Source organism: Amphiura filiformis, chromosome 16 (assembly GCF_039555335.1).
Source record: "Amphiura filiformis chromosome 16, Afil_fr2py, whole genome shotgun sequence".
Taxonomy (NCBI): domain Eukaryota; kingdom Metazoa; phylum Echinodermata; class Ophiuroidea; order Amphilepidida; family Amphiuridae; genus Amphiura; species Amphiura filiformis.
In genome coordinates this window covers 9,199,288-9,226,235 of record NC_092643.1, presented here as the reverse complement: position 1 = coordinate 9,226,235, position 26,948 = coordinate 9,199,288, and the positions used below count along the sequence as shown (strand labels likewise).

At 36.7% G+C, this 26,948-nt stretch overlaps 1 protein-coding gene across 1 annotated transcript in view; it reads right to left on the bottom strand.

Moving 5' to 3' along the window:
- LOC140135508 (cholesterol 24-hydroxylase-like) overlaps window positions 1–26,948 on the bottom strand; it is a 45,317-nt gene that overhangs the window by 14,990 nt on the left and 3,379 nt on the right. The window contains exons 2-5 of the mRNA XM_072157032.1: window positions 4,429–4,586; window positions 2,501–2,587; window positions 1,830–1,911; window positions 1,238–1,398 (exon numbers count right to left, since the gene is read on the bottom strand). Of these exons, the coding sequence (XP_072013133.1) occupies window positions 1,238–1,398; window positions 1,830–1,911; window positions 2,501–2,587; window positions 4,429–4,586 (488 nt within the window). The remainder of the gene's footprint in view (window positions 1–1,237; window positions 1,399–1,829; window positions 1,912–2,500; window positions 2,588–4,428; window positions 4,587–26,948) is intronic.

Genomic DNA, 26,948 nt, shown 5'->3' with positions numbered 1-26,948 from the left:
CGGTTTTCTTTCCTCTCAGTCTCTTGGTATGCATCAACAATTTTTTCTTCAGTGTCTGTCTGCAAATTCTCTTCAAGGTGGTTTCCTCTGAAGACTCTGGTTCTTGCAGACTAGTAGAAGTTTGGTGCTTGGTGCTAATTTATGCGCTATTTACATAGTTCTTGTCTTGTTGACCTACTGTTCTTCTTGTGAGGGAGGAGGTCTGGCTGTGACCATTTTCCCCTCACTATCCTCAAGTTTTTTTCACCCTCCGCTTTACGCTGCCTGAGTTCTTGACGTAGCTCTGCCTCTTTTTTCCTCTGTTCATACATCAGATCTGGTTTCAAGTACACATCGTTGTACACTTCATCGTTGTGCAGATTTTTGGCATTCGTAAGAGCTGTGTGCTTTGCCGTTTTGTTTTTCATTTGTTCTTTTACGAGACAGCCTTTTTCAGTGGGTATTACATCAGTTTTCACCATGTCATTTGGACTTACTTCAAGCTTACTCTGAAAAAGTTCTTTAACGTTTTTCAACACAACTCTTGGCGAACTAGTACTGGTGATCTCTGGTAGATCACTGACTATGACATTCAGTTTTCTTTTATCTTGTTCAATGATTTCTTTCACTACCTTCTGCATGCTTTGGTCTTCACGGCCTACAGGAACTGTTGCACCATTGATTTCTATTGCTCTCAATCTACTGTTTATATCTTTTACTTCTTTCTCTAACTTCTCATGCTTCCTACGTAAGTCAACCATTTCACCTACCAGCTTCTCTGCATACTTCCTACTCACCTTGCAATGTCATGGTAACTCATGTGTGCCTTGCATACCATACTGTTTAATAACATTGAACAACTCATCTGATAAATCGCCACACTTCTGGTGGTACCACGTCTTGCATATACTACATGCTACTGCACATTACATACTTGCGCCTCAAGAAGCATCTTCCGCGATGATTTGGTTACTGTCGTCTACCGTGTGATAGACGGCATGCTACTGCACATTACATACTTGCTACTGCACATTACATACTTGCACCTCAAGAAGCATCTTCCGAAATGATTTGGTTACTGTCGTCTACCGTGTGATAGACGGCATGCTACTGCACATTACATACTTGCTACTGCACATTACATACTTGCGCCTCAAGAAGCATCTTCCGCAATGATTTGGTTACTGTCGTCTACCGTGTGATAGACGGCATGCAGAAACCAATGAAATTCAACGCTAAGCCACAGCCACTGACCTACCTTCGTCTAAAGGGTACATCAAGTATAACTCTTTGCTTATGCCACTTGTCATGATCTATTTCAGCCACTAGACTATGAGGAGTAAACCTGGCACCAAACACCTTCTTGAACACCTTGTAGCTCAGTGCTGCTTTGGGATGAGATGTATTCAACATGATGTCCTGCAATACAATGGTGATAACATTGTCAAAACAACAACAGCTTCTAAGCATCTTGTCTACTTGACTACTGTTGGCAAATATTGAAGTTAGACCCCTGAATAATTGTTGTGTTCAAGCCTCAAAATAAGCAGATCTGGACCAGGAGCCACACATTTAGAAAAAAGCAGCTCCTGATCCTAAGAATATCTAGTGAACCAGGAGCCATTTTTAAAGAGCTAAGAGTCATTTAAATTTAAAATTGTACACATTAAGTAAAAAACCTGCTTTAAATACTAAATTAAAACATCGGTCACAGTTGATCTTTTTGAAGGGTTGGAATTTTCATCATATCAAACTTATGTTGGAGGGATAGGAGGCAGTCTTTGAACTTTGGTTTGTTCCCTTAATGCCTTATGATACAATTACAATTGATTCATTGAACACACACATACCTTCACACCTTTTGGGTCCAACACAATAACCATTGTAACAGTAAAGATCTGAAAACAGAAGACAGGACCCAACTCCTTGTACCTGTAACCCAGAAATAACAAATCATGCAAGAGACAGGCCATTTTCTTAAATTAACACTTAATGTTTTGAATATTTTCCCTATATAACTGGGCATGAATTTCCACACAAAAACTTCGCACACTGTGTAAATGGGGGAACTACAACTGCAGTATACCCAATGGCAGCACCAGAATCCTTTTCGGGGCATAGTGAAATACAGGGAGGAACCAACAAATCTTGCAACAATTTGTCGCAAAAAGCGGATATTTTCGGAATTTCACTGACTACTGGGAGCAAGTCATCTGACTGGGGGGCATTTTTTCCATGCACCCCTGTGCACCTGTATAGTTTCATACACAGCTGCTAACTCCAAGTCGTAGCTGAGGGCATAGGTTGCGGCATGCTCTCCAAAAATGCCAATAAAAAAATTCACCTTTTCTGTAAAAAACATTGAAAAGCTGCCCTTTTTAAAAAGTAGGTCTGGTTTTTTCAGAATTTTTTGTTGAAATTATGCCTTTTTTGAAGGATATTTCACAAAAGGTCCACTATTTAGCTCCCTGCAGCCTCCCAAAATAAATCCTAGCTATGGGCGTGCCCAACACCTTCTTACCATTCATACATCAGCATTTCAAAAGTCTTATCACTATCATCATTGCCAAATACCTCATTCATGTACTTTGAATGTCCCAGGTAAAAACTGCATGGATAAACAACAGAAACAACAACACAAGTTGATCATAATTTAGTAGATCTCAGGTAAGACCAACTAAAAACAAGTATAGCTTTTACAATTTGAATTTGAAAGAAAAAAACACACAAAAACCCAAATAACCCAAAAACACTATGACTGAAGAGGTTCATCAGGTCTGTTGATTAAACAGCTAATAAAAGTTCTTTGCCAAGACCAAAAGAAAAACTAAACCTTCTGGCTTTCTCAAAGCGAATGAAGTTGTTATTCATACATACTCACGATATAACAACGTTTCTGATTGGATTTGCGCCCTTTTTGCTGGTCATAAATACCGTTTATGACCAGTACGCAGGCATAAACAAGCTGCGCCACGCAGCGTTGGAACCCAATTAACACGATCCACGATTTGCTAGTGTTGCGTGCACGCCGCATGTCACGGCGCCCATCTCACGCGGAGATATAAAAGATGACGCGTATCACGCGTTGACTCTCGGCCGTTGACCTCATGAGCCGAGCTGCTTCCTGCAAGTAGGCCTACTCATTTTCTTCCAATTTATGAAGGAAAACGGTATGGAAATGTTATTTAAACTTGTAAACCCTTTTTATTTTCATCTGTATTGAATTGCTGAGAATGTCGGGTATGTATGAACAGGGTTCATTCATAGGATTTCGGGCATGATCGCTGTTTGCCTCGGGCATAAACAGCGATCATGCCCTCAATCCTATGAATGAACCCTAATTAATCCATCTGCTTGGAAATGGAGCTGGAATCCCGGCCAGATGATGTTGTTTTACCAGAAGTACTCCTGTCTCCAACGTTGGTCTTAAGCAGAGGATCAAAGATGTGGCTTAGAAAGAATGTCCCCTCGTCTCTGTTCATGGTGTTGTCTCCTCTCTTGCGAATCCATACTGATTCCTTGACCCATCGGAAGTATAGGAGTACTTCTGGTAAAACAACTGCATCCGGCCAGGATTCCCACTCCAAGCAGATGGATCAATAACAACATCAATCACTTTGACAAAGCCAGAAGGTTTCTGGCGAAACTGTCAGCAGAAAAACGTAAGTTTTTCCTTTGGTCTTGGCAAAAAACTTTTATTAGGAGTGCATACTACTTTGCTGGTTTTTCAATTTTTTCTGAGACAAACAATTTTTAGAGGAGGGCCTAAGGTTTACAGATTAATGTATAACTATTGCATTTTGAAAATTACCAATCATACATGTACTGTATGTACACCTTTTTAGGATTTTTGAAATGGCTTAATTGCAGTAAATTTAATCCATGAATTCCCTGGACCTGTACTTGTGACTATACTAGTCAGAATGGCAAGTGATTGAACACAACAAAATGGATCGAGTGATCATATTTCAAAGGACAAATTAAACATGGGTGGGGCAAAGATACTGACCAAACCAATCAAAACATATTTCCAATCAGGGATGATTTGGGTATTTCACTCCGCATCACAGAGTATAAATGTATGCAAGAGTGCTCATCACGGTATGTTCATTTGTTTGCCATTCTTACAGCTATTCTTACAGCTATCCCAGTGGGCACAACTGACGTTGAAATCACATTGAAATCAGGTTGAAATTTCGACGTCAAAATCAATTTCGACGTTGAAATCAGGTTGAAATCACGTTGTATTTGCAAATGGACCTCAACCTGATGGACTTCAACCTGATTTCAACCCGATTTCAACTAACGTCTAGGTTGAAATCAGGTTGAAATCAGGTTAGGTTGAAACTTTGACGTTGTATCAACGTTGATTCAACGTCGAAATCCTAACCTGTGCCCACTGGGTATATCTGGTTCGCTAACACTATGATTTCGTAAAGAATAACTTACCTTGGTCTGGGCACAGATGGTATATGCTGGTACTTTTTATGCACCCAATGAACCTTCAGTGTTATCCAAATGAATATGATGAATAAAACCAGCAAAGCTATTATAGCTGAATACCCTGCTATAGATGCTGCTATGGACATCTTTAGGTCAGTTTTTGTCTGTTGATTAAAAAACAAGGATGCATGCAGTTCATTTTTCACAATCATATTCTTTGATAAATCACAATCTGAAAGTGAAAATGGTTCATAAAAAGTAGACCCAGGGCCAGATTGCTTTTTACAGGGGCCTGAACCAGGCTCAAATTTTAGCCCCCCCCCACCCATGATCAAAGTGTTACACCCATCCCTGAAGGAGTGTACTGGGCCACTGAGCCAAGGATAGCAGAATTTCAAAATTGTCCTGCTGACTGGCTACATTTTTAATACAATCACACATCTTTATGGGATACATTTAATTACAAATTTCCATTGCTTTACATAATGTCATGCTTCATTTATGTGTGATTTGCATAATGAATAGATTCTTATTTAAATGTTTGTTTTCACTGATCACATTATCCCCTTTTAATTTCGAGCCAAACAAATGAGGTACAATGAAGAAAATTGTGTGTACTACGCTCACCGATCGTATCACATGTAACTGCACGGAGCATTGCGCTCGACGTGTGTATACAAGCTGACATCCACGGTACATGTTAGCAAGTACTCGATCGTTGAACTCTGAATAAAACCGGTCGACCCGGTTTTAATACAAAAAGTTAAATTTTTGCTGTTATTAAGGGGGTACTACCCCATTGATTTTTTTTGGCATTTTTTGAATTTTGTAAAAAAAATTAAAAAAAAAATTGGACAAAGTGGTATGCAAAATGAAGGGGCAAATCTTCTCGTTTTATTGGTGGCATCGGTATCAATGTAGCTTACATGCTTTTGAAGATAGAAGCCAAAAGGAGGTACATCACTGATGATTTAAATTCACTTCATTTTGGAAAGCTTACTATCAACGGATTTCGTTAAAATTTTGGATATGTGTTGCTAACCCGAGGGGGGGGGAGTCACCCCATTGTGGCCTGTACACCATCCGCGATAATGAAAGCGCGTAAAAGGGTTTTTTAGTGGGTAGGCACGATCTGCTGCATACACGGTATCGCGTTTAGGGTGTCAAAAACATGAAAAATTGGAAATAAGGGTAGCAAAATTGCAATTTCTAAATACGCGGAAATGAAATTTATGGTATGAAATTTGATGTTAGGAATGAAATCCCTGTTTAGGGTGTCGTTTTAGCCAAGGGTTAAATCCTTGTTTAGGGTGCTTTTCAAAAGTTGATTATCGCGGATGGTGTACAGGCCACAATGGGAGTGACCCCGGGGTTGCTAACACATTAGGGAAATAATGTTGATATGTAAAATGGGAATAAGTGGTCCCTGATTGATTTTCTTAGAGCCTATACCAGGTGCTCCACAACTATCAAAAAAACGAACCGGTTAAAATGCTTCTATTTTCAATGTTGAGCTATATTTTGTATTTTGAACTTGCAACACTATGTCACTGAAACTTAATTAAGCCATAGGTAACAGGTTACTACAACCACACTACAGCAATGTTGAAAAAGATTGTATTTTTTGTCACCTATACCACCATATTAGGTAGTTTTCCGTAAGCTTCATTTATGTGATTTTGGTAACTATTTTATATTTATTTGCCCAATCCAACTCAACTAGGCAATCTAAATTGTACTCACCATTTACATCCCAAGGTATTTTAGTATATCCACCTCACACATTTCCATTATATCCAGTAACAGACAAAATATCAAAATTGATGCCTCATTATGACATGTATGATATCACAGACTATCACATGTATTCAGAATTGATGCCTGAATTTGACCTGAACCAATTGACCTATAACCTGACCTTTGATGACCTTATAGCCTTTTTTAATCTCTTTTCCTAACTACACCACATTTCGCCATAATTTATTCTAGAAACGCTTGCTGTTATAATAAGAAAAATTTTAATGCTAAATTATTGCACATTCTAGGGAAGCGTGGTTACTGTTTTGAAATAACCGAGTGAGAGGTTTTTCAAGAAAATATTTTTCCTGTCAAAACTGAAGCATCCTCTGTATAAAAGAAAATATGAATATTAACTGCACATCATATATAACTATTCGTGATACCCAATTGTGGCATATTTGAGGTCGTTTATGAGGCAGAGAATTTTATTTCAATTTTATATACGCCAAAATATTTTTTTAATTGAGCAAGAATAAGGATAGAAAAAAACGTTAAAAATTCTATGTATAAATAACATTAGACCCGCAAAAGATTACTGTTTCGCTTTTTATGGTATTCTAATCTTTTATTTCGAAGAAACATTTGGGGTCTAAAATGGATTTTTATGTAATTGATAAAAACATCGAACGTGTATACAAGAAAAATGGTAGGTTCCTCTATAGTATTTTACTGACCATACTAATGTACTGACACCGTGCGAGCACATGTCAAAATCGATATAATGTATTGTCCATATAGACGCGCATTTATCATTCAATATTGTCGGATTAACAACAATTGAGCGCTATTAATACACATTAATGTTTTTAGGCAAAATAAAATTCCAAAATATGGTACGTTTTCTGATTTTGCTTGTCACGTGGTAGGCCTATATTGAAGTTGCGATTATATCTTCAAATAAGTGAAACGGGAGGAGCTGTAGGCCTTAATCTAGATTTTTAAGCTTACCTAATTTATTATGTCATCGCACTGTATTCGTTTATGGGGATTTCCGTCATGCAATGTCAGGACTTCCTGGCCCAAATTGATGCCAAAACTGCATCGTTTATTTAATTTCCATGCATGTACGAAGCTAAATTGTCCACGTAAACAGTCCGATCCAAGGAAAATGGGGTTCTATCGGCACAAAATACGCCAATTTTACCTCGTGGATCGGCTGACATTTCGGTCCATTTCCAGTATAAAACATGGTTCAAATTCTTAGATTTTCTATATTTATATTCCTCAGCAATTCAGGTTTCTGCTGATATGGTGCCCAATTTTGGAGGTGCAACCATTGTTCTAAAATTCCCTGCCAAATTTCAATGTTTACTTTTGGAAAAGACGCCATTATTGTCATTTTCGTCGTCGTGGCTTCTTCACATTCGGCGAGGGGTTTCTCAAATAACAGTGCGAATTCGTAATACTTTATTTCTCATTAAATTATTATATTCATAAGAAACCAGCTTCTCCCCAGTTTTGGAAACTAGGTCAGTTTTATAGATTAATGAAGAATTAGTAAAATTATAGTTAGAAATAAAAGCAATTTAAAGAATTACTAATTACTAGGATTACTAGGAATTTTCGATCATAAAAACACTTAATACGTCATAACAAATTATTGCCCAATCAGCTTTAAGAACGTCCTCGCCCCATTTTTTCTAGGCCAATCAGCTTGAGGCATTCTCAAAAGAAACAAAATTGTTCACTGTTCAAATTACTTTCGACCAGAGCAGACCTGTATAGAGCAAGCTCGTGAAATTATCGTCTGCACTCAAATTTTGATCTACTGTATTTTTCCAAATACAGACTTTGAGGTTAGCGATTTAGCATGTAATCCCCTAAGCTCTTGTTGGGTGATTCGAGGGAGTCTTAGAATGGTATGGATGCTGCAGTCCCGCCGGTTTACGCCGGTGGGGTCTCTGGGGAGAAAATACCGTTCCGGGATTCCAGCTTGACTCGATATGCCCAAATCCCTTCGGGGTCATAAGCCACTCGGCAGGAGCTTCTTTTAGGATCAGAACGACGGACATTATCTTTTTATATTAGGCCATTTTTATAGCTCTTTCATTATTCCAAATTAATCATATTGTAAGTATTTCCTGTGCGATAGAGTCACAGGAAATCCATTCGGTAACTTTCTGAATCGGGTATTTGCAGCGTTCGCCATTTTGTCAAATGGTACCCGGTTCAAGCAATGGCTCCTTTAGCTCGTACGAATTAGGTCGGAGCCTTGCGAGGTTAATTGCTCACGGGGATCACCCAAGTCCCATGGTTACTGAATGGTTTATCATAGAAACCGAGTCCGTCGTTCTCTCCTGTCCCATTCCCAAAGTAAACAAAGAATAAAATCCCAAAAAGAAAGAAAGAACAATGAACAATTCCAAATAAATAAATAACTATCACATGAATTGCAAGTCAGTTTTTATATCAACTTTTTCCCCTTGTTGTGTGCTCGTTCGATTGAGAGAATTTGCGACTTGTTTGCATACACTTTTGGTATGTTATTTTTAGAAAGTGATTCACGTGATTTGAATCAGCTGATTGAAGTTCAAAACAAGCCAAAATAATCCCGTAATGTTCAGCTGATAAGCATTGACCCACAAATATGCAATTTAAGTGATAATTATGAAAGTTCTTATTTCTTTACAAAATAACAAGAAATAAGGTAGCGGCCTTCCCCCAAAATTCTAAAAGTCATGAATTGACCTTTTCTTATAAAATTCGGCAATACTGCATTAGTGTTATGACAAAACCTCTTCTTGTGCAGTCAGTCTCTGTAGAAATTGAAAAGGCGAATAAAAGCGTATATTTCACATATTTATTTTTCACATTATATATCGACTAAACCGTATTACCTAATCTCAGTTGTCAGTTACTTCGTGTTAGTGTCGGGTAATAAAAACAATAAGTGTATAAACCAACAAATTAATGGTGTTATAAAACAATGAGGTGTTATGAACCGAAATAAGGTTCAACAAAGGTTAAAGGTTATGTAACCAGGTTAAAGGTTTCATAACAAGGTTTTAAACAGTCAAACTAGGTTATTTAAACGAACAGTTCAATTCGAACCATTCGAAGTGCCGTGCAGATCAGATCTTCGATTCGCTCGTCCATTCGTTCGTACCTGTTCCAGAACTTGGAGATTGCTGATTCGCCTGACGCTCGACGGTTTGTATGATTTCTTTATTTCTACCCCAAATTTAGGCCAGGTCAATTCCATATTTGGGTTATCTTTTGCTCTGGGTCCTTTATGGCCGCTACCAAGAAACGCTACCCTGTATATAAGTTTGAGCCATCGAAATGTAGCCTTAAGATTTATTAGTTTATTTTATTCTATTTCCTGTTTAGGTCGTACTTCACTTGCCAGGCCTATTAAAGAGGTGCTAGTTGCTTTCATTACATTGGTGTGCTAGCGGTGGGATAGTAGCATTTCTCCAGGAAATAAACCCATAATTATTAGTCGTAACTCGTAAATAAGAAAGTAAACAAGATGGCAAGTCAAGAAATAGGCCCAGTAAGTAATAATGACAAATTAGTAGATGTAGAAAATAATAGTAATGAAATAGGAATAGGCATACAACGGGAAGAAAATGTAGGCCTAATAGATTTTTATGAAAACGTTCTGTCTGATAAGGAAACGGATAGTGAGGACATAAATAATGAAGTTGAAGTAGATGATAGTGTAGAGACTGTAGCTAAGAAAGAAGTAAATAGGAAACCAGTGAAACCAGCGATTTTTGATGGTTCCACGTGTTGGTCTGATTACTTAATGCAGTTTGAAATAACCGCCAAATTTAACGAGTGGAATACAAAAGAGAAAGCTATGTGGTTAGCAATGAGTTTACGAGAAAAAGCACGTAGCACTTTAGGAGAATTTGAAGATATTGACGATATTGAGTATTCAAAGTTGGTTGCTTGCCTGAATCAAAGATTTGGGATAGATAATCAAAGTGAGTGGTTTGAAACACTACTTAAAAACAGAGTGAGACATTGCGATGAAACATTGCCTGAACTTGCACATGAAATAAGAAAGCTAGTAAAATTGGCATACCCTGATTTATCACGAGAATTAAAAGAGAAATTTGCTAGAAAGTATTTCTTTAGAGCAGTAAGCGTAAGCGATGATGAGCTAAGACGTAATGTAGTGTATATAAGGCAGCCAAAAACGCTTGATGAAGCAGTAATAGATGCAGTACAGTTTGAATCACTAAGAATAGCCGAAGAGTACAATGAGGAAATTAAGTTGAATTATAATCGACCTTTGGTTGAAATAGGACCACACTTGCATGATACAGTCAAGGAAAAGTCATATGGATCTGAGATGGTAGGCCTACATGAAGTAGGCCCAATCGAGCCATCAATCAAGGAGAAGAGAGCGAAACCTGTCGCAAAAGTTTGTCCTATGTTCAAACAAAGTACCAGGCATAGTAATGATGATTCAAATGAAGTAGAATCTGAGGAAGATTTAGTAAGAGTAAATAAGGAAAATAAAGGTAAAGCTAAGTCAAAGAAGAAGTCTCGCGCCAAAAAGGGACGAGGAAGATTAAGACTATATTAAGAGTACAGTGACAAAGTAAAGTATACGGTTTGTGTATAGAGAAACACGACCAACAGTGACAATAAAGTACCACGGTTTGTGTATGGAACACGACCAACAGTGACAATAAAGTACCACGGTTTGTGTATGGAACACGGCCAACAGTGACAATAAAGTACCACGGTTTGTGTATAGAGAAACACAGCCAACAGTGACAATAAAGTACCACGGTTTGTGTATAGAGAAACACGGCCAACAGTGACAAAGTACCACGGTTTGTGTATGGAACACGGCCAACAGTGACAAATAAAGTACACGGTTTGTGCGTGAGAAAAGCACAACCAACAGTGACAAAGTTTTATGTACATGGTTTGTATATAGAATTAAGAATAGAGTAATTAATTGGGATAATGATGTGCGGAAAAGCCCTCGCCGTTAGTCATTGATCCTCATGGTGGTATTGGAAGTCTGGAAAAGGGCTCGCCGGCATCTGGTACTGCGACTTGTGACGATAGTTGGGGCCGATGATTTGCGGAAAAGTCCCGCCGTTTAGTCTTTGGTTCTTGTGGTGTAGGAAGTCTGGAAAAGGGACTCGCCGGCATCTTGCACTGCGCACAAAAAGCCGCTAATGCGTGAAGTTTAAGTTTTTATTTGAAGATAAAACTAAACTAGTTGATTTGTATAGTAGTTGAAGTATGTTGTTTTATGTGTCCTCGGAAAATGCATAGGCCTACCGTGGGACGGACTATGGAGTCAGGAAAAAGGCCTCGCTACGGCACCATTGTCTTGTAAAGTTCTAGCGGCTTTAGTGAAGTTGTAAATGAAAGAATTAGAATATTCTTGTAAGTAACTTAGTATGCGTATTAAGTGCGCATAGGCTATGTGAGATAATTCATAATTAGAAATTATGATTAAGAATTTACGAACATGACAGAAATAATAAATACTATTAATAGTGGCTCAAGCATCTGTAACTGCTGGACGAGCGGTTATACATAAGCGTTTAGAGTAACTTTAATAAACTATTATTTACTTCGAAATCGGAAGAGTAATCCTAACTGTGACAAGATAAACATAACTGTGACAAATTAAAAATAACTGTGACACTAAGTAATGTAGAATATGAAACTTTGCTATAAACGTGAACGTGTGTTGAAGGTAGAATACAGTTGTTGAAGTATAACTGAAATAAGATTATTTATAGCACATGTAGATAAGTTGAATATTTTACAGAAGTAGATCTTGAAGTTTCCTTGTCGGACATGAACGGGGGTGTATTAAAGTAAGAAATTGTAGTATGGGACCTTCATTTGTTGTTATAAAAGTAGAAAGTAAAGTTAGTTGCCTAAAATTTAATATGGAAGTACTAGTATCGTGAGCAGTACGATAAACTTGAATTTTGAACGCGAGTGGTCTTTTTGAAAGATGTTGTAGTTTATCACATGATTTGAGATGTGACAAAATTGTTCAAAATTGTTTAACTGTTGTTGTTTTTTAAAACCAAAATTAAAAGCCATCAGGTTTTTCTTGCACCCTGTTGCATTGTCTGTGGGGGGCGAGGTGTGTGCTTCGACTCTCATTTCAGAGGAGGTATTAGTTCCTTTCAATCCACTTAGGTCAGGCTTTGTAGGAGAGAGTAGGATTGACTCAGGTGGTTTAATTTTCTTAGGATTGTTTTGTTGACTTGTTCTAAAACGCAACATCTTCGCACTACTCTTATTTGATATTGTTAGGAAAATTATCTAAATTAAACAGATGAGTCTATTTGTAAAGTAGAAGCTATTGAAAAACTGAATTGTTTTGTAGGTCTTGAGAACTAAAGTTAAAAGATTTTGTCGACGTAGGCCTATGGTATAATAATGAACTGTAAATGAACCGATAGTTTAAAGTAGATAATAAAGTTGGATTTCAAATGATTTATAACTTTTGGCCTGGACGGTGTTGCTTTTAATTATTTATGTAAGCAGGTAGCATTGATAACATTAAATATTTGTGAAATCAATAATTGCATAAAATGGTGAGAAGACATTGAGTGAACTTGAACTGTTTCAACTGTAAATTTTACGATGGATCATTCTACGAATGCTGGGAACTTGTTAACAAGATGGAATCAGCTAGCTGAAATTTGCATTGAATGTAAAAGACTTTTCAAAAATGGAACGAACTGTTAAGCTATTGAACTGAAACTGATATAAAATTGACTAAAAAAAATAATTTCACGAGTGCAGACAAAACCTACGATGTTCAGGATGTCAACCATGAAGTAAACGACTCCAAGCGTATCCAAACAAGTATTGAAGCAGAGAAGATGGCGGCGCCCAGTGAGACGGCGATGGAGAAAACTTCGGCAACGAAAATGGACAAAATATTCGCACTCTTCTTATGCTTGCTCGTTATTGAAGTCTCTGAATTATATATTTGAGGATTCTACAGTTTCTGTGTGCCTACGAACTGACATTATAGCAGGAAAAACGTAAGAAAATCGACGATATTTACGCTAGCAAAATTCATTGTTGTGTGTGTGTAGTAAGCTTACATTTAGTCATTTATACATGCTGTTTGTACATGTATCAAATACATGCATGGATTGTATAATGGACTGTATTTCATCATGATTCTCATATGGAACTGAACTGAACTCATAAAATAAAAGAACATTCTATGACCATAATAATATATGGACATTCATTGATTTGATGATTGACATTTATCATTCAATATCAATAATTTTACATGGAAAAAAAATGGACATTTCATATCTGCCACTGCGTACTGGAAGTTGGAATTGGTCATCAACGTCGACATTGCTGTTTCAATAGAACTTTGAAATCAAGAACTGTGTACTTTTGGTACTAATTTTAAGGAAGCTTACAATATAAATACACACACACCCTAACCTATTTATGGACTGTATCAGTGGATGTTATTCAAAATGGACTTTATAATGTGCTCCAAATGGACTGCGCCACAATACTTCTATGATTAAAATGGACTGTTGTCTTGTCAAAATGGATTGTTGCACTCAAAAAGAACTTTTACTCAAAATGTTATCAATGTAAACTGCATAGGCCAGCAACACCATAGTAAATCAAAACTTAAATTATATTATTTTGAATAGCTGAAGTTTGTACTGTTTTAAAAGAAAAGTAATTTATTTGTACATGTAGGATGAAGCACACTAGCCAGGCTGTCAAATTAAGGTAACTGTAAGGGCCGACAGCCAGGCTACACGAGAGTACCACACTGACTGGGTCACAAGGAAACCGTTGCTTCATGTTGTTGAGGCATGCCTTTTTATAGATTTTTGATGGTGCTCAAGATTTAATTAAATGACAAGTTTGCCGACCCAGTCAATGCCCGTGGTTTTGCCACTTTTATGGCCATTGTTGTTAAGTAAAAATAAGGGTGTGTGGGACTCGTTGTGTGCGATCATCCAATAAAAATCTGTCGACTGCACTCTTTACTTCTCTTAAAGCATAAAAATTAGGCTGATACTTTGTACAATTTCGGGGCGAAATTTTTCATGAGGGGGGATAATGAAACGGGAGGAGCTGTAGGCCTTAATCTAGATTTTTAAGCTTACCTAATTTATTATGTCATCGCACTGTATTCGTTTATGGGGATTTCCGTCATGCAATGTCAGGACTTCCTGGCCCAAATTGATGCCAAAACTGCATCGTTTATTTAATTTCCATGCATGTCTGAAGCTAAATTGTCCACGTAAACAGTCCGATCCAAGGAAAATGGGGTTCTATCGGCACAAAATACGCCTAATTTTACCTCGTGGATCGGCTGACATTTCGGTCCATTTCCAGTATAAAACATGGTTCAAATTCTTAGATTTTCTATATTTATATTCCTCAGCAATTCAGGTTTCTGCTGATATGGTGCCCAATTTTGGAGGTGCAACCATTGTTCTAAAATTCCCTGCCAAATTTCAATGTTTACTTTTGGAAAAGACGCCATTATTGTCATTTTCGTCGTCGTGGCTTCTTCACATTAAGTGAGGGGTTTCTCAAATAACAGTGCTGAATTAAGTAATACTTTATTTCGCATTAAATTATTATATTCATAAGAAACCAGCTTCTCCCCAGTTTTGGAAACTAGGTCAGTTTTATAGATTAATGAAGAATTAGTAAAATTATAGTTAGAAATAAAAGCAATTTAAAGAATTACTAATTACTGGCTCATTCTTGTATTATGGGGTCCAATGGTGTGACATACAGTCAAATTTTCAAAATTGAATATTAATGTCAAAAGTTAGCTTAAATTGAGTGGAATTATATACTCTTTCAAAATCTGCAAAATATTTTCAGCGATGATTGCCCAGAAATCTGTATGAAGCACATAACTGTGGAGAAATCACTCTAAAATGTCGCGCATAACCTGGTACCAAACATGTTTTAACCCCTGCTAAACAAAAATATAAATGCCAAAATGGCTAAAAAGTTGCAAGTTAAATGTGGTTTAGGAGCTTTTATAATGTAAAAATAAAATAACATTATAAGAAGTTGCTGTAACCTTCAAAACAGCATATTTGCATTTTGGTCAAAATACATAATCAAAAATTGACCCAAAAGTTAATTATTGGGCCTGTTTTGTACAATTTCTGTCAGTTTAGATTAAAAGTTGCCATTTTTATGTGGGGCCAGCACAAGTGTGGCATAATAGATAAGTGGATGACTTTCTATAACATCAATTTTGTGCACATGAGAGAATTTAAGGTGCCCAGTGGTGTCAGCAGATAACTGGACACCAAAATATTTGGTGTCCAGTTATGACTGACAATAACAAGCTATCTGTAATTATGTCATACTTTGAAAAGTGTATTTGACCTGCAAATTTATCTAAACATATCACACTGTTGTTTTAAGTATTCATTGTTTATCAGATACCCAATTTTTAAAAATTATGACATATTATTCATTTTCATGTGTCGGTCATAACTCGGTGTCCAGTTTGTCGTACAATATCCAGCTTTAACTTTAATTCAACTTATTTTGCAATTTCCATTTGTCAGTCATATATTTAAACATGTCATAATATATCATTTGAAGTATTTGTTGTTTACAAATTACCCCATTTTCAAAAAATATAGCACATTTTGCATTTTTACATGTCGGTCATAACGTCGCAAGCATAACGCGGACACCAAAATATGTACTTTGCGTAAGCGCTGTCTTTGTTAACAGATGTTTTGTCGCTAACATTTCTTTCATAATACAATTTTAGTATACATCCTATTCACTCAATAAGACCAAAAAATATAAGCAATGGTCATATATAAATGAAACTAACAGGCAACCAGATGTAGATGATCTTTTTTTTGTCACAAGTGGTGTCCATGATTTTCGAGACCTTACATGTAATAAAAATTAAAAATAGCTGTTAACAATTTCTTTTTTGAAAGTTTTAGTAATAACCCACTTGTTTTGTATAAAAAATTACAAATAGGCCAAATACCTGTTACAGTTTTCAAAATTCAGGGCAAATTATGTGTCGGTCATAACCGGACACCATTGGACCCCATAATACAAGAATGAGCCTACTAGGATTACTAGGAATTTTCGATCATAAAAACACTTAATACGTCATAACAAATTATTGCCCAATCAGCTTTAAGAACGTCCTCGCCCCATTTTTTCTAGGCCAATCAGCTTGAGGCATTCTCAAAAGAAACAAAATTGTTCACTGTTCAAATTACTTTCGACCAGAGCAGACCTGTATAGAGCAAGCTCGTGAAATTATCGTCTGCACTCAAATTTTGATCTACTGTATTTTTCCAAATACAGACTTTGAGGTTAGCGATTTAGCATGTAATCCCCTAAGCTCTTGTTGGGTGATTCGAGGGAGTCTTAGAATGGTATGGATGCTGCAGTCCCGCCGGTTTACGCCGGTGGGGTCTCTGGGGAGAAAATACCGTTCGGATTCCAGCTTGACTCGATATGCCCAAATCCTTGGGGTCATAAGCCACTCGGCAGGAGCTTCTTTTAGGATCAGAACGACGGACATTATCTTTTTATATTAGGCCATTTTTATAGCTCTTTCATTATTCCAAATTAATCATATTGTAAGTATTTCCTGTGCGATAGAGTCACAGGAAATCCATTCGGTAACTTTCTGAATCGGGTATTTGCAGCGTTCGCCATTTTGTCAAATGGTACCGGTTCAAGCAATGGCTCCTTTAGCTCGCATTTAATTAGGTCGAGCCTTGCGAGGTTAATTGCTCACGGGATCACCCAAGTCCCATGGTTACTGAATGGTTTATCATAGAAACCGAGTCCGTCGTTCTCTCCTGTCCCATTCCCAAAGTAAACAAAGAATAAAATCCCCAAAAGAAAGAAAGAACAATGAACAATTCCAAATAAATAAATAACTATCACATGAATTGCAAGTCAGTTTTTATATCAACTTTTTCCCCTTGTTGTGTGCTCGTTCGATTGAGAGAATTTGCGACTTGTTTGCATACACTTTTGGTATGTTATTTTTAGAAAGTGATTCACGTGATTTGAATCAGCTGATTGAAGTTCAAAACAAGCCAAAATAATCCCGTAATGTTCAGCTGATAAGCATTGACCCACAAATATGCAATTTAAGTGATAATTATGAAAGTTCTTATTTCTTTACAAAATAACAAGAAATAAGGTAGCGGCCTTCCCCCAAAATTCTAAAAGTCATGAATTGACCTTTTTATTATAAAATTGGGCAATAATACATTAGTGTTATGACAAAAACTCTTCTTGTGCAGTCAGTCTCTGTAGAAATTGAAAAGGCGAATAAAAGCGTATATTTCACATATTTATTTTTCACATTATATATACGACAACCGTATTACCTAATCTCAGTTGTCAGTTACTTCGTGTTAGTGTCGGGTAATAAAAACAATAAGTGTATAAACCAACAAATTAATGGTGTTATAAAACAATGAGGTGTTATGAACCGAAATAAGGTTCAACAAAGGTTAAAGGTTATGTAACCAGGTTAAAGGTTTCATAACAAGGTTTTAAACAGTCAAACTAGGTTATTTAAACGAACAGTTCAATTGAACCATTCAAGTGCCGTGCAGATCAGATCTTCGATTAATTTCGTCCATTCGTTCGTACCTGTTCCAGAACTTGGAGATTGCTGATTCGCCTGACGCTCGACGGTTTGTATGATTTCTTTATTTCTACCCCAAATTTAGGCCAGGTCAATTCCATATTGGGGTTATCTTTTGCTCTGGGTCCTTTATGGCGCTACCAAGAAACGCTACCCTGTATATAAGTTTGAGCCATCGAAATGTAGCCTTAAGATTTATTAGTTTATTTTATTCTATTTCCTGTTTAGGTCGTACTTCACTTGCCAGGCCTATTAAAGAGGTGCTAGTTGCTTTCGTTACATAAGTTTCAAATGGATTCCATCAAGACAAGTAGCCGAGTGGTCTAAGGCGCTAGGCTCATAGAGTATATCGAAAGCGGCCTGGTCCGACGTGAGTTCGAACCCCTTCTCTGCCAAACTTTAATAGAAGTAATATTAAAATTTAACTTTTTTTAAATTTCATATTGGGGAAATGTGACTGGGAGAATTTATGTATGGCGTGGAGTGGTGTGTTTCCTAACAACATATTATAGAAGATGGCCCGGATGTGCGGTCTCGGGGTAAAGAAAACGAAGGAAATTCATCGTTTTTTATGATGTTCCTTAATTGTTATCTTTTGTCATTATTTTGATGAAATAAGAATCACAAAATGTTCTGGTATGTATGAGCAGGGTTCATTCATATATTTTCATGACTTTAAGAAAGTTTATGCCCAAGCGGCTCCTCGGGCATAAACAACCGTTTAGTCATGAAAATATATGAATGAACCCCTAATTAAAGCACTTCAGGCTTAGTCTTTTACGTGGTATTTTAGTATAGGCTACCACTGGGCATTATAATTGTGCAAAAAGTAGAAATCCGAGTAAAATTGAGGGCGTCGCTGTGAAGCAAATCACACATTATGGCTTTAATTTCTTCTAGATTTAGATTGCTTGGAACTCTAGCCTTGAATGTTGACATACCGTACTGAATCTGAATTAAATTACAGGTTTACATTTACAATCTGACATTTTCTTTATACTGTATTTCAGCTAGAGCACCATGCGTTGAAAACCCAGGGCAAAGTAGAAGCTAATATAGAACAAAAGACAGTTGCATAGCAACGCGACCTCAATGGCCATCATTTCTATTCACCATGTTCATTCAAGTGACCAAGGTTTGAATGGTAGAGATTTGCATGTCATGAATGCACACCCATTCTTTAGAAATACAAATGCCTCACGCTTCCAGCGTAAATATCGCTCTTCACAGGTGTCTGAGCTAGGTGACATGATGTGGAACAGGGAACCTAATACCGTAGTTGCTCTGCACAACGATAAATGGCATGTCTGTTTTTAAAGTTTGTGTTGCGAACTAGGGTGCTCGATGAGCAAATTTGAAGTTATCTGGTAATAGATGTAGAATGTGCCATATTGCCATCTGAACTCACTCACATACAGGCTGGATATCAGGGCTGTCAAGTTTTTGGATATGCTTCCCAGTGGGCACATCAACGTGAAATCAACGTTGAATCAACGTTGATATATCAACGTTGATTCAACGTTGAAAAGTGAAAGTTGACATCAACCTTTTCGTCAACGTTGATTCAACGTTGAATCAACGTTGAAGCTTCAACCTAATTTCAACCTAATTTCAACCCGATTTCAACCTGATTTCAACCTTGTGTTTCATATCAACCTGATATCAACCTAATTTCAACCGGATTTCAACCTGATTTCAACGTTTAATCAACGTTGAATCAACGTTGAAGCATCAACCTGACTTCAACCCACTTTCAACCCGATTTCAACCTTGCGTTTCATTTCAACCCGATATCAACCTGATTTCAACCCGATTTCAACATTACTTTTTAGCTTCAACCTGATATCAACCTAATTTTAACTTCATTTCAACCTGATTTCAACTTCATTTCAACCTAATTTTCATAGGCTTTAATCCTTGGGAGGCGAATTCCTTGAAGAAAAGCGATGCACGTTTCGTGCACATTTTCAAATTTCTTTCATGAATATTGCATTGAAAGGGTGCGACGCCCAGCCCAGCGGCGATTGGGGAAGTTAATTCTGTAGAATTTTACACCAAACTCCATCTTGATTTTAACGTACTTTCAACCAGAATAGTTATCTACAGATAATTTAAAGTCATTGATATGCAAAAGCTTGAACACAACATACTATCATCTACAGACCTAAAGTTTTCCCAGAGTATTTCGCACTTAGGCCTAGGCCTACATCATTCATATTTGTAAAAAGGACAGTCTAAATTTGTCCTAAAAATCGAAGTCGCACAAACTCGCAAAACCAATTTCATAATTATTCGATAATTGAATTTCATAATCATATTTCACATTTGTATCATTAATATTGGTCAAATCAGGGTTCAATTTCGTCTTGCATGGTGGTGGTTACTGAGTCATTAAAGCAATTTCGTCTTTTGTCCTTCATCAGATGTTATTAATGGATGTTATTAATGGATGTACAACATGCTTATTTAAAAGGACGGTGTTCATTTTAGATGATGTTGCATGATCTTATTCTTACTTAAAAAAGAAAATAATCATAAAGTTATGAAAATAAAAGAAAACACATTCTAAGAAATATCAAAGATTACAAATAGAGTATAACGTTAAAGAAAAGAAGAGAAATATACATAGTATAACCTGAAGGTATATATGCCTATTATGATCTTAAACATGTTAAAGTATATAATTGCATCAATATAATATCTATATATCGTAAAGTTATCAGAGAAGAACATCAAAGAAAGAAAGAACGACAGAACAGAATGGCATGCAATGATAAAAGCCATCCGATCCCCGAACAAAAATAAAGTTGCTTAAGAATGTTTTGGACTTATATAAATTTTAGGATTTAACATGTTTAATCTTTGTAACAATTGATTCGATTGAAAAAAGATTTAGAAAAAAGTAAAAAGAAATTATAGCCTCCATACATGATGAGCTCATTTAAGCATAAATAAAAGACAAAAATGTAGGCCTATATAAAAACATTTAAAACAAAAAGACCAAAAAACTTTTTGCGAAAGGTATCGCTAAGTATTTTTAGGCTAATTTGACCTGCAATTTGACGAAAATCAATGACTCAAACACGAACCTTAATATAATGCTACATTTTACAATCTTTCTTGAGCGATCAGAGTCTGCATGTCGTGCATGAGTAGGCCTAATAGAACTTTAGTATCTGAGAAAAACCAGGTCCTATAATTTCGTCGGACTAATATCTCGGGACGAAATTAAAACGTCTTTTGCACGAATATCAATGACACAAGTGCGAAATACTGGGAAAACCTATAGGTCCTATAGACTTATTATTCGGCCGTAGAATATTCGATGTAACATAATTACCTAGGCATATACGTTATTTAATCTAGTCCCATTCTATTTCCAGTTATGTTTATGTTGTATCAAATGTTTGATGACGTAAAATCGATAATATATTTCTACCAGATATTCCATGTAATTTTTTTCGATTTTACGTCATCAAACATTCGTATAACAAACATAACTGGAAATAGAATGGGACTGGACTATAAAAAAAAAATAATAATAACGTAGATATGTTACATCAAATAGTCTACGTCGAATACTTGTAGTCTTGTTTTATAGCGCCCCTAATATAATAGTACCGGGGGTAATCAATCCTATAATCACTTCATTCTCTTAAACATGTACTAGAAAGAATTTGAATAAAATCATTCATTACAAAAATGATATGCAAGTAGTTTTATAACGTTATGTAATTTGCATTTATTTTAATTACAACGTTTATGTTTTTGCACATGTTTCACAAATTCTATTTAAGGCCGTATAAAATTAATATTTTGGTTCTCGTCCAGAGGCTTTTCATGAATTGATGAGGGATGTGAGATTCTGAGGGATAAACCCCCTAGAGTACCACAAAAAGACTTGGAAGTGATCCTTGTTCTCTAATAAACTTATTTATATGTATGAAAAATTCATAGATCATTCCAAAGTCTAAAATAATTGAAAAATCTAAAAAATCAAAAAAATCTGACAAATCACAGAAATTGAGGAGGGAGGGGACGAGAACCAAAACATTAATTTTATACGGCCTAAAGAGAAAAATCACAAAAAAGAAGAAAAGTCAATAAAGTTCCAACTAACGCACGCGTAAATCCACAAAAGCACGCCGCACGCGTCTTAACGCAAAGCGCAATTCGCGTAAGTGCTGCGCCCAGCTGTGTGTACGCCGTTCTATATCAATCCACGATGATTATGGGTCCCTGCCTATTAAGAGCTGATCAGAGTATAGTTCAGATGCAAAAGGCGATACATGCCATTTTAAAACCGATTGCATCATGGATTGTCACTTCTTCTGCATCAGCATTAGACCTCATTTTACAGGCATTCAATGGGCCCTATGCCTATAGCAAACCATGCTTTATACTTTTATGGCATATGTTGGTGGCCTTAGTGCAAACGGTTTAAAAATGGCATGTATCCCCTTTTACATCTGGACTTCAAATTTATGCATAGCAAGCCTAAATGAATGCACAAATAATTGAGAACTCTGGTTTCTTGATAGAAAAACCTGGTTTCTGGTGTAGCTAGTACTAGGCTATGCCTACAATATTTGCAATGTATTGTCAGGTACATTTCATTCAAGGCTCAAAATAAGGAGGGCCCAAAAAGGCCCTCGACCCCGAAAAAAATCAGTGAGGGCCCCATAAAAGACATATCCGGCGGGCCCAAATGGCCCATAAAATTTGTGGCAATTTTTCTCACTTTTTTGTGGGGTTCATATAGGTTAAAACCAATGGCCCAACTTCGGGCCCACAAAAATTTGTGCGGGCCCTCGAACATTTAAGACCAACATGACCAAGGGCCCAACCAAATGGCTCTCAGAAATTCTGGCTTATTTCGAGGCCTGATTTCATTGTAAACTGTATCCTGCCCTAGCATGCGTCGTAGGGTAGGCTACACATGTAGTGATGTACACCATAATAAAATCCAAAATAAGACAATCACAAGGGCGGCGGAACCGGGGGGGCCAGGGGGGCCAGTGGCCCCTCCACTTTTTTGACTGGGGGGACCTGACCCCCCCACTTTTAACCCATGTGCTGTGTGTAACATGTCTGGGTGAACATAAATAATCAAATCTCTATTCTAGACCTTAACATGCTTAAAGAAAGTGTAAAAATTATGCACAAAATGGCTTCAATTGGACCTTCATTTTGCAAAATTTTCCAACTCCCCTGTATTAGGACACCCAACACTAAAAGCAATAATTTATACAATTATAGTGAAAACTTTTCCACGAATGGCTTCAATTTGGGCCTTCATTTAACCCATTTTCGGATTTTTCAAACTAAAATTGTACACAATAATAGTGCCAGAATGGTCCACCAAATGGCTTAAATTGGGCCTTCATTTTGCAAAAGTTTCTCACTTCTGAGGGGGGATGTGCGTCTGTTTCTCACTTCTGAGGGGGATGTGCCCCTGCGTCGCGCAAGCGCGACGCGATGGCGCTTCGCGGCCATTATTTTTATTTTTTACATCACCCTCACTGGCCCCCCCACTTTCAAAATCGTTCCGCCGCCCCTGGACAATCATGAATCATCATGATCATGTTTTGCTACATTATTTATGTCTAGGGGCTAGGCCTAACCCAGTCAGTACTACTAGTACTATGGTACTAATTTTGTATCAGCTTTATACTCGTAGGCCTACTTAGTAACAGCTAGACGGTACCAAGTAACCAAGCATGCTCAATTGCTCATGTCATGTGCTTAGACTTAGTACAGTCTGCCCTAACGTTGCCTAAGCATGTAAAAAGTTAAGGCTAAGCTAAGCCAGCCCATGTCATGCATGTAAGCCTAATTACTAAATTAGCCCTAAAGTAACAATCCATGCAAAACACAATTCACCAGACACCAAATGAAGGTAGAGTAACTGAGTAAGTTGGACCTAGAAATGCTATGGCTAGCTAGTCTTTAGACAGGTCATTATACAAAACAATGCATACCAATATCATAGTCAACATGGTCAATGAGCAAGGTAAACATGCATGCATGGTAAATTTAAGCTTATCATACACACGATACATGTCATATTATTACAAGCTGGCTAAACTTAAATGCTTCATTTTGTTTCCTGATAATGCACAATTCACAATCAATCAAAATTCATACAATAATTTACAGAAAAATAAAGGTGTACTTACCTGTTTTTATTTGCAAAATAAGTTCAAAAATACGTGCATCATTTCTCCTGCTGCTTGTTCCAATTAATTAGCTGGTAACTAAGTAGTGTTGGGCAGTATCCAATACTCATGTGTAACAGTGTTGGGTGATATGCAATGCAATTGGGTAGAATTAGGTATTGCAAATTTGCAATACATATCAACTTCATATTATTAAAAGTAAATAAATATATAATTTAAATAAATAATTTAAATAAATAAACAATTAATTAAGAATTAAATAAATATTAATATTAAATAATTATTAAATTAAGCAATTACTTAGTTAATCAAATTATTTAATAAATAATTACATTATAATCATTTTAAAATATATAATTTAAATGAATAATTTCACTAAATCCATCAACAATTAAATACTAATTAACTAAATAATAAATATTAAATAATTATTAAACTAAGCAATTACTTAGTTAATCAAATTATTTAATAAATAATTACATTATAATAATTAAATATATGCCTATAATTTAAATAAATAATTTAAATAAATAAATAAACAATGAATTAATAATTAAATAAATAATTAAATAATTATTCAATTAAAGCAATTACTTGGTTAATCAAATTATTTAATAAATAATTATTATAATAAGTAAATAATTAAATATTTAAATAAATAATTCAAATAAATAAATAAACAATTAATTAATAATTAAATAAATAATTAATATTAAACAATTATTGAATTAAGTAAAAAAAATAAGAAAACGTTTCATAATCTTTCCTTAGTTTCCTAGCGTCTAGAGTATACATTTTAACATTATTTGGTAACCTTCGAGTCCTTTGAAATGTTATGAAGAAAACCAAGAATGGTCATGTTTATTGGGATTAACTGATGTTGCTACGTTTTGAATGATGTAACGTAACGTATTCGCTGTCGTAGTGCACGTTACAATATGACCGTTGCCAGGTCAACTGGATCACACTTTCTTTGTTACGAACCAGTGATCGAAATGATCACAACACAAAGCCTATGGCGTATCAAAATTCGGAACAGGTGTTTGAGCCCAGGCTTGGAGCAGTAACCAATGGTTACTAACGTGCACTACGACAGCGAATATGATTATTGGGCAAATGTTAAGAAATATGATGTGTTGCTTAAAATAGATTTTAACGGAGCTTAAATATGATCTAGGATTATTGAGGTAGAGTTTGTTTATGATATTTTGAACAATTAATAACTGGGCCTAATTAATCTTTAATGATTCAATTTATGAAAACTGTTTGAGCAGAATTAATTAAAGGGCAGCCAAATGACCAGAATGGTGCTATTTTACTGATCTCAAAGCCAGTCTCGGACCTAGACCTCGAGACCAGGAGGGCCGAGACCAAGACCGAGACCAGCAGGTCCGAAACCGAGACCGAGACCAAGACCAGGCTTAGCTGGTCTCGAGAACTACAACACTGGTGGGGGTGTGTGGGTGTGTGTGTGTGTGTGTGGGGGGGGGGGGGTGGGTGGGTATGTTAACCGCATGTTAACAGCAGTGGAAATTTCTTTGTGACATTGGTGTGAAATCCTTGAACACATGTTGAACCGGAGCGAAAGTAGCGCGTTTAGCGGCCACTTAAGGAACCGTTCACAAACACTTGTTAGGGGGCCTGATGCAAAAAAAAAAAATTTCATCGCGAACACAAAGGCTACCGTTAGGTTCCCCCCCCCCCACCACCATGGGTGGGCAGAATAAGCACCATAGTATACTAAGATAAAACAAATAATGTTGGTTACAAGTGAATCAATTAAAAACAGATCAGGGATTTTCTAAAAAAAACAAAAATCCCACCCAAAAACCCCCTCAACACACCCACCCACCCATCCCCCAAACACATACAGGCCTACATGTAGGACAAGTGACAAAACAAACCACAAATAACTTTCCCATATATATCAGTACAATTAACATGGTCACAGTACAAAAACATGGCCCACCAATGAATTGATTAATGAAAATTACATCCCATTAAAAACCAAGATCAAAGGAAAATTTCTTAAAATAATTACCCAGTTTTCCCTTGCTTTCTGCAATTTTATATTCTGTGCCAAATTTAACTTCCACCATGTTCTTGATTATTATAATGGTTTAGTACTGCATATTTGGTTTAATCTTCACTAAGCGGCGCCAGGATTTTTTTTTTTGGGGTCGTGAATTTCAGGGGAGGGGGCAAAAAAGCAACAACTTTTGCACAAAATTGCCACAAAAGGGGATTTTTTTGTAAGAGGTTGGGTTTTTTGCCTTAAAAGAGCGGGGGGGGGGGGCAAAGAAAAAAAAATTGGGTGGGGGAAATTCTCCCTCACCCCCAGCCTGACGTAGTGCCGCCGCTGAAATAAATGACCCGTCGGGTATGCTTCCCTGGAAAGACCGCGCACAGCTCCGAAAGCCTCTGAATTTAGCGCTGACTGGCGCAAGGGGTGTCTGAGGGGATGTGCCCCCCCCCGCCTAATGATAGGCCTATGAAAAAGAACATCAGAATATAAGTATATGGTACAAATGCGCGCGAAAAATTGCCATTTAAAGCTAAAGTGATATGATAAATATGGTGCAAAGATGGAATAAACTACGCACGGAAGCGAGCAAAATTTGGTCCTTTTGGGGAATGGCGGTAGCCAAATATGAGGTTAATTTGGTCAGAAACATATGTACTGACATACAGGCGTCAACATGGGAAGGGGGGATTGTATGGATCCCCCCCCCCACCACCCACTAGCATGTGTAGCAGGCTGATGGTTTATACAAAATATTAATGTGGATGCACGATCCCAAAGTGTTGAAGCCATATATTGTAGGCCTATATTAGCCTAAATTTTACTTTACGTGCATGCACATTAATATTTTTCATTAACCATATAGGCCTAACTGCTATTATAGGCCTACATTAGGGCATGGAAGAAA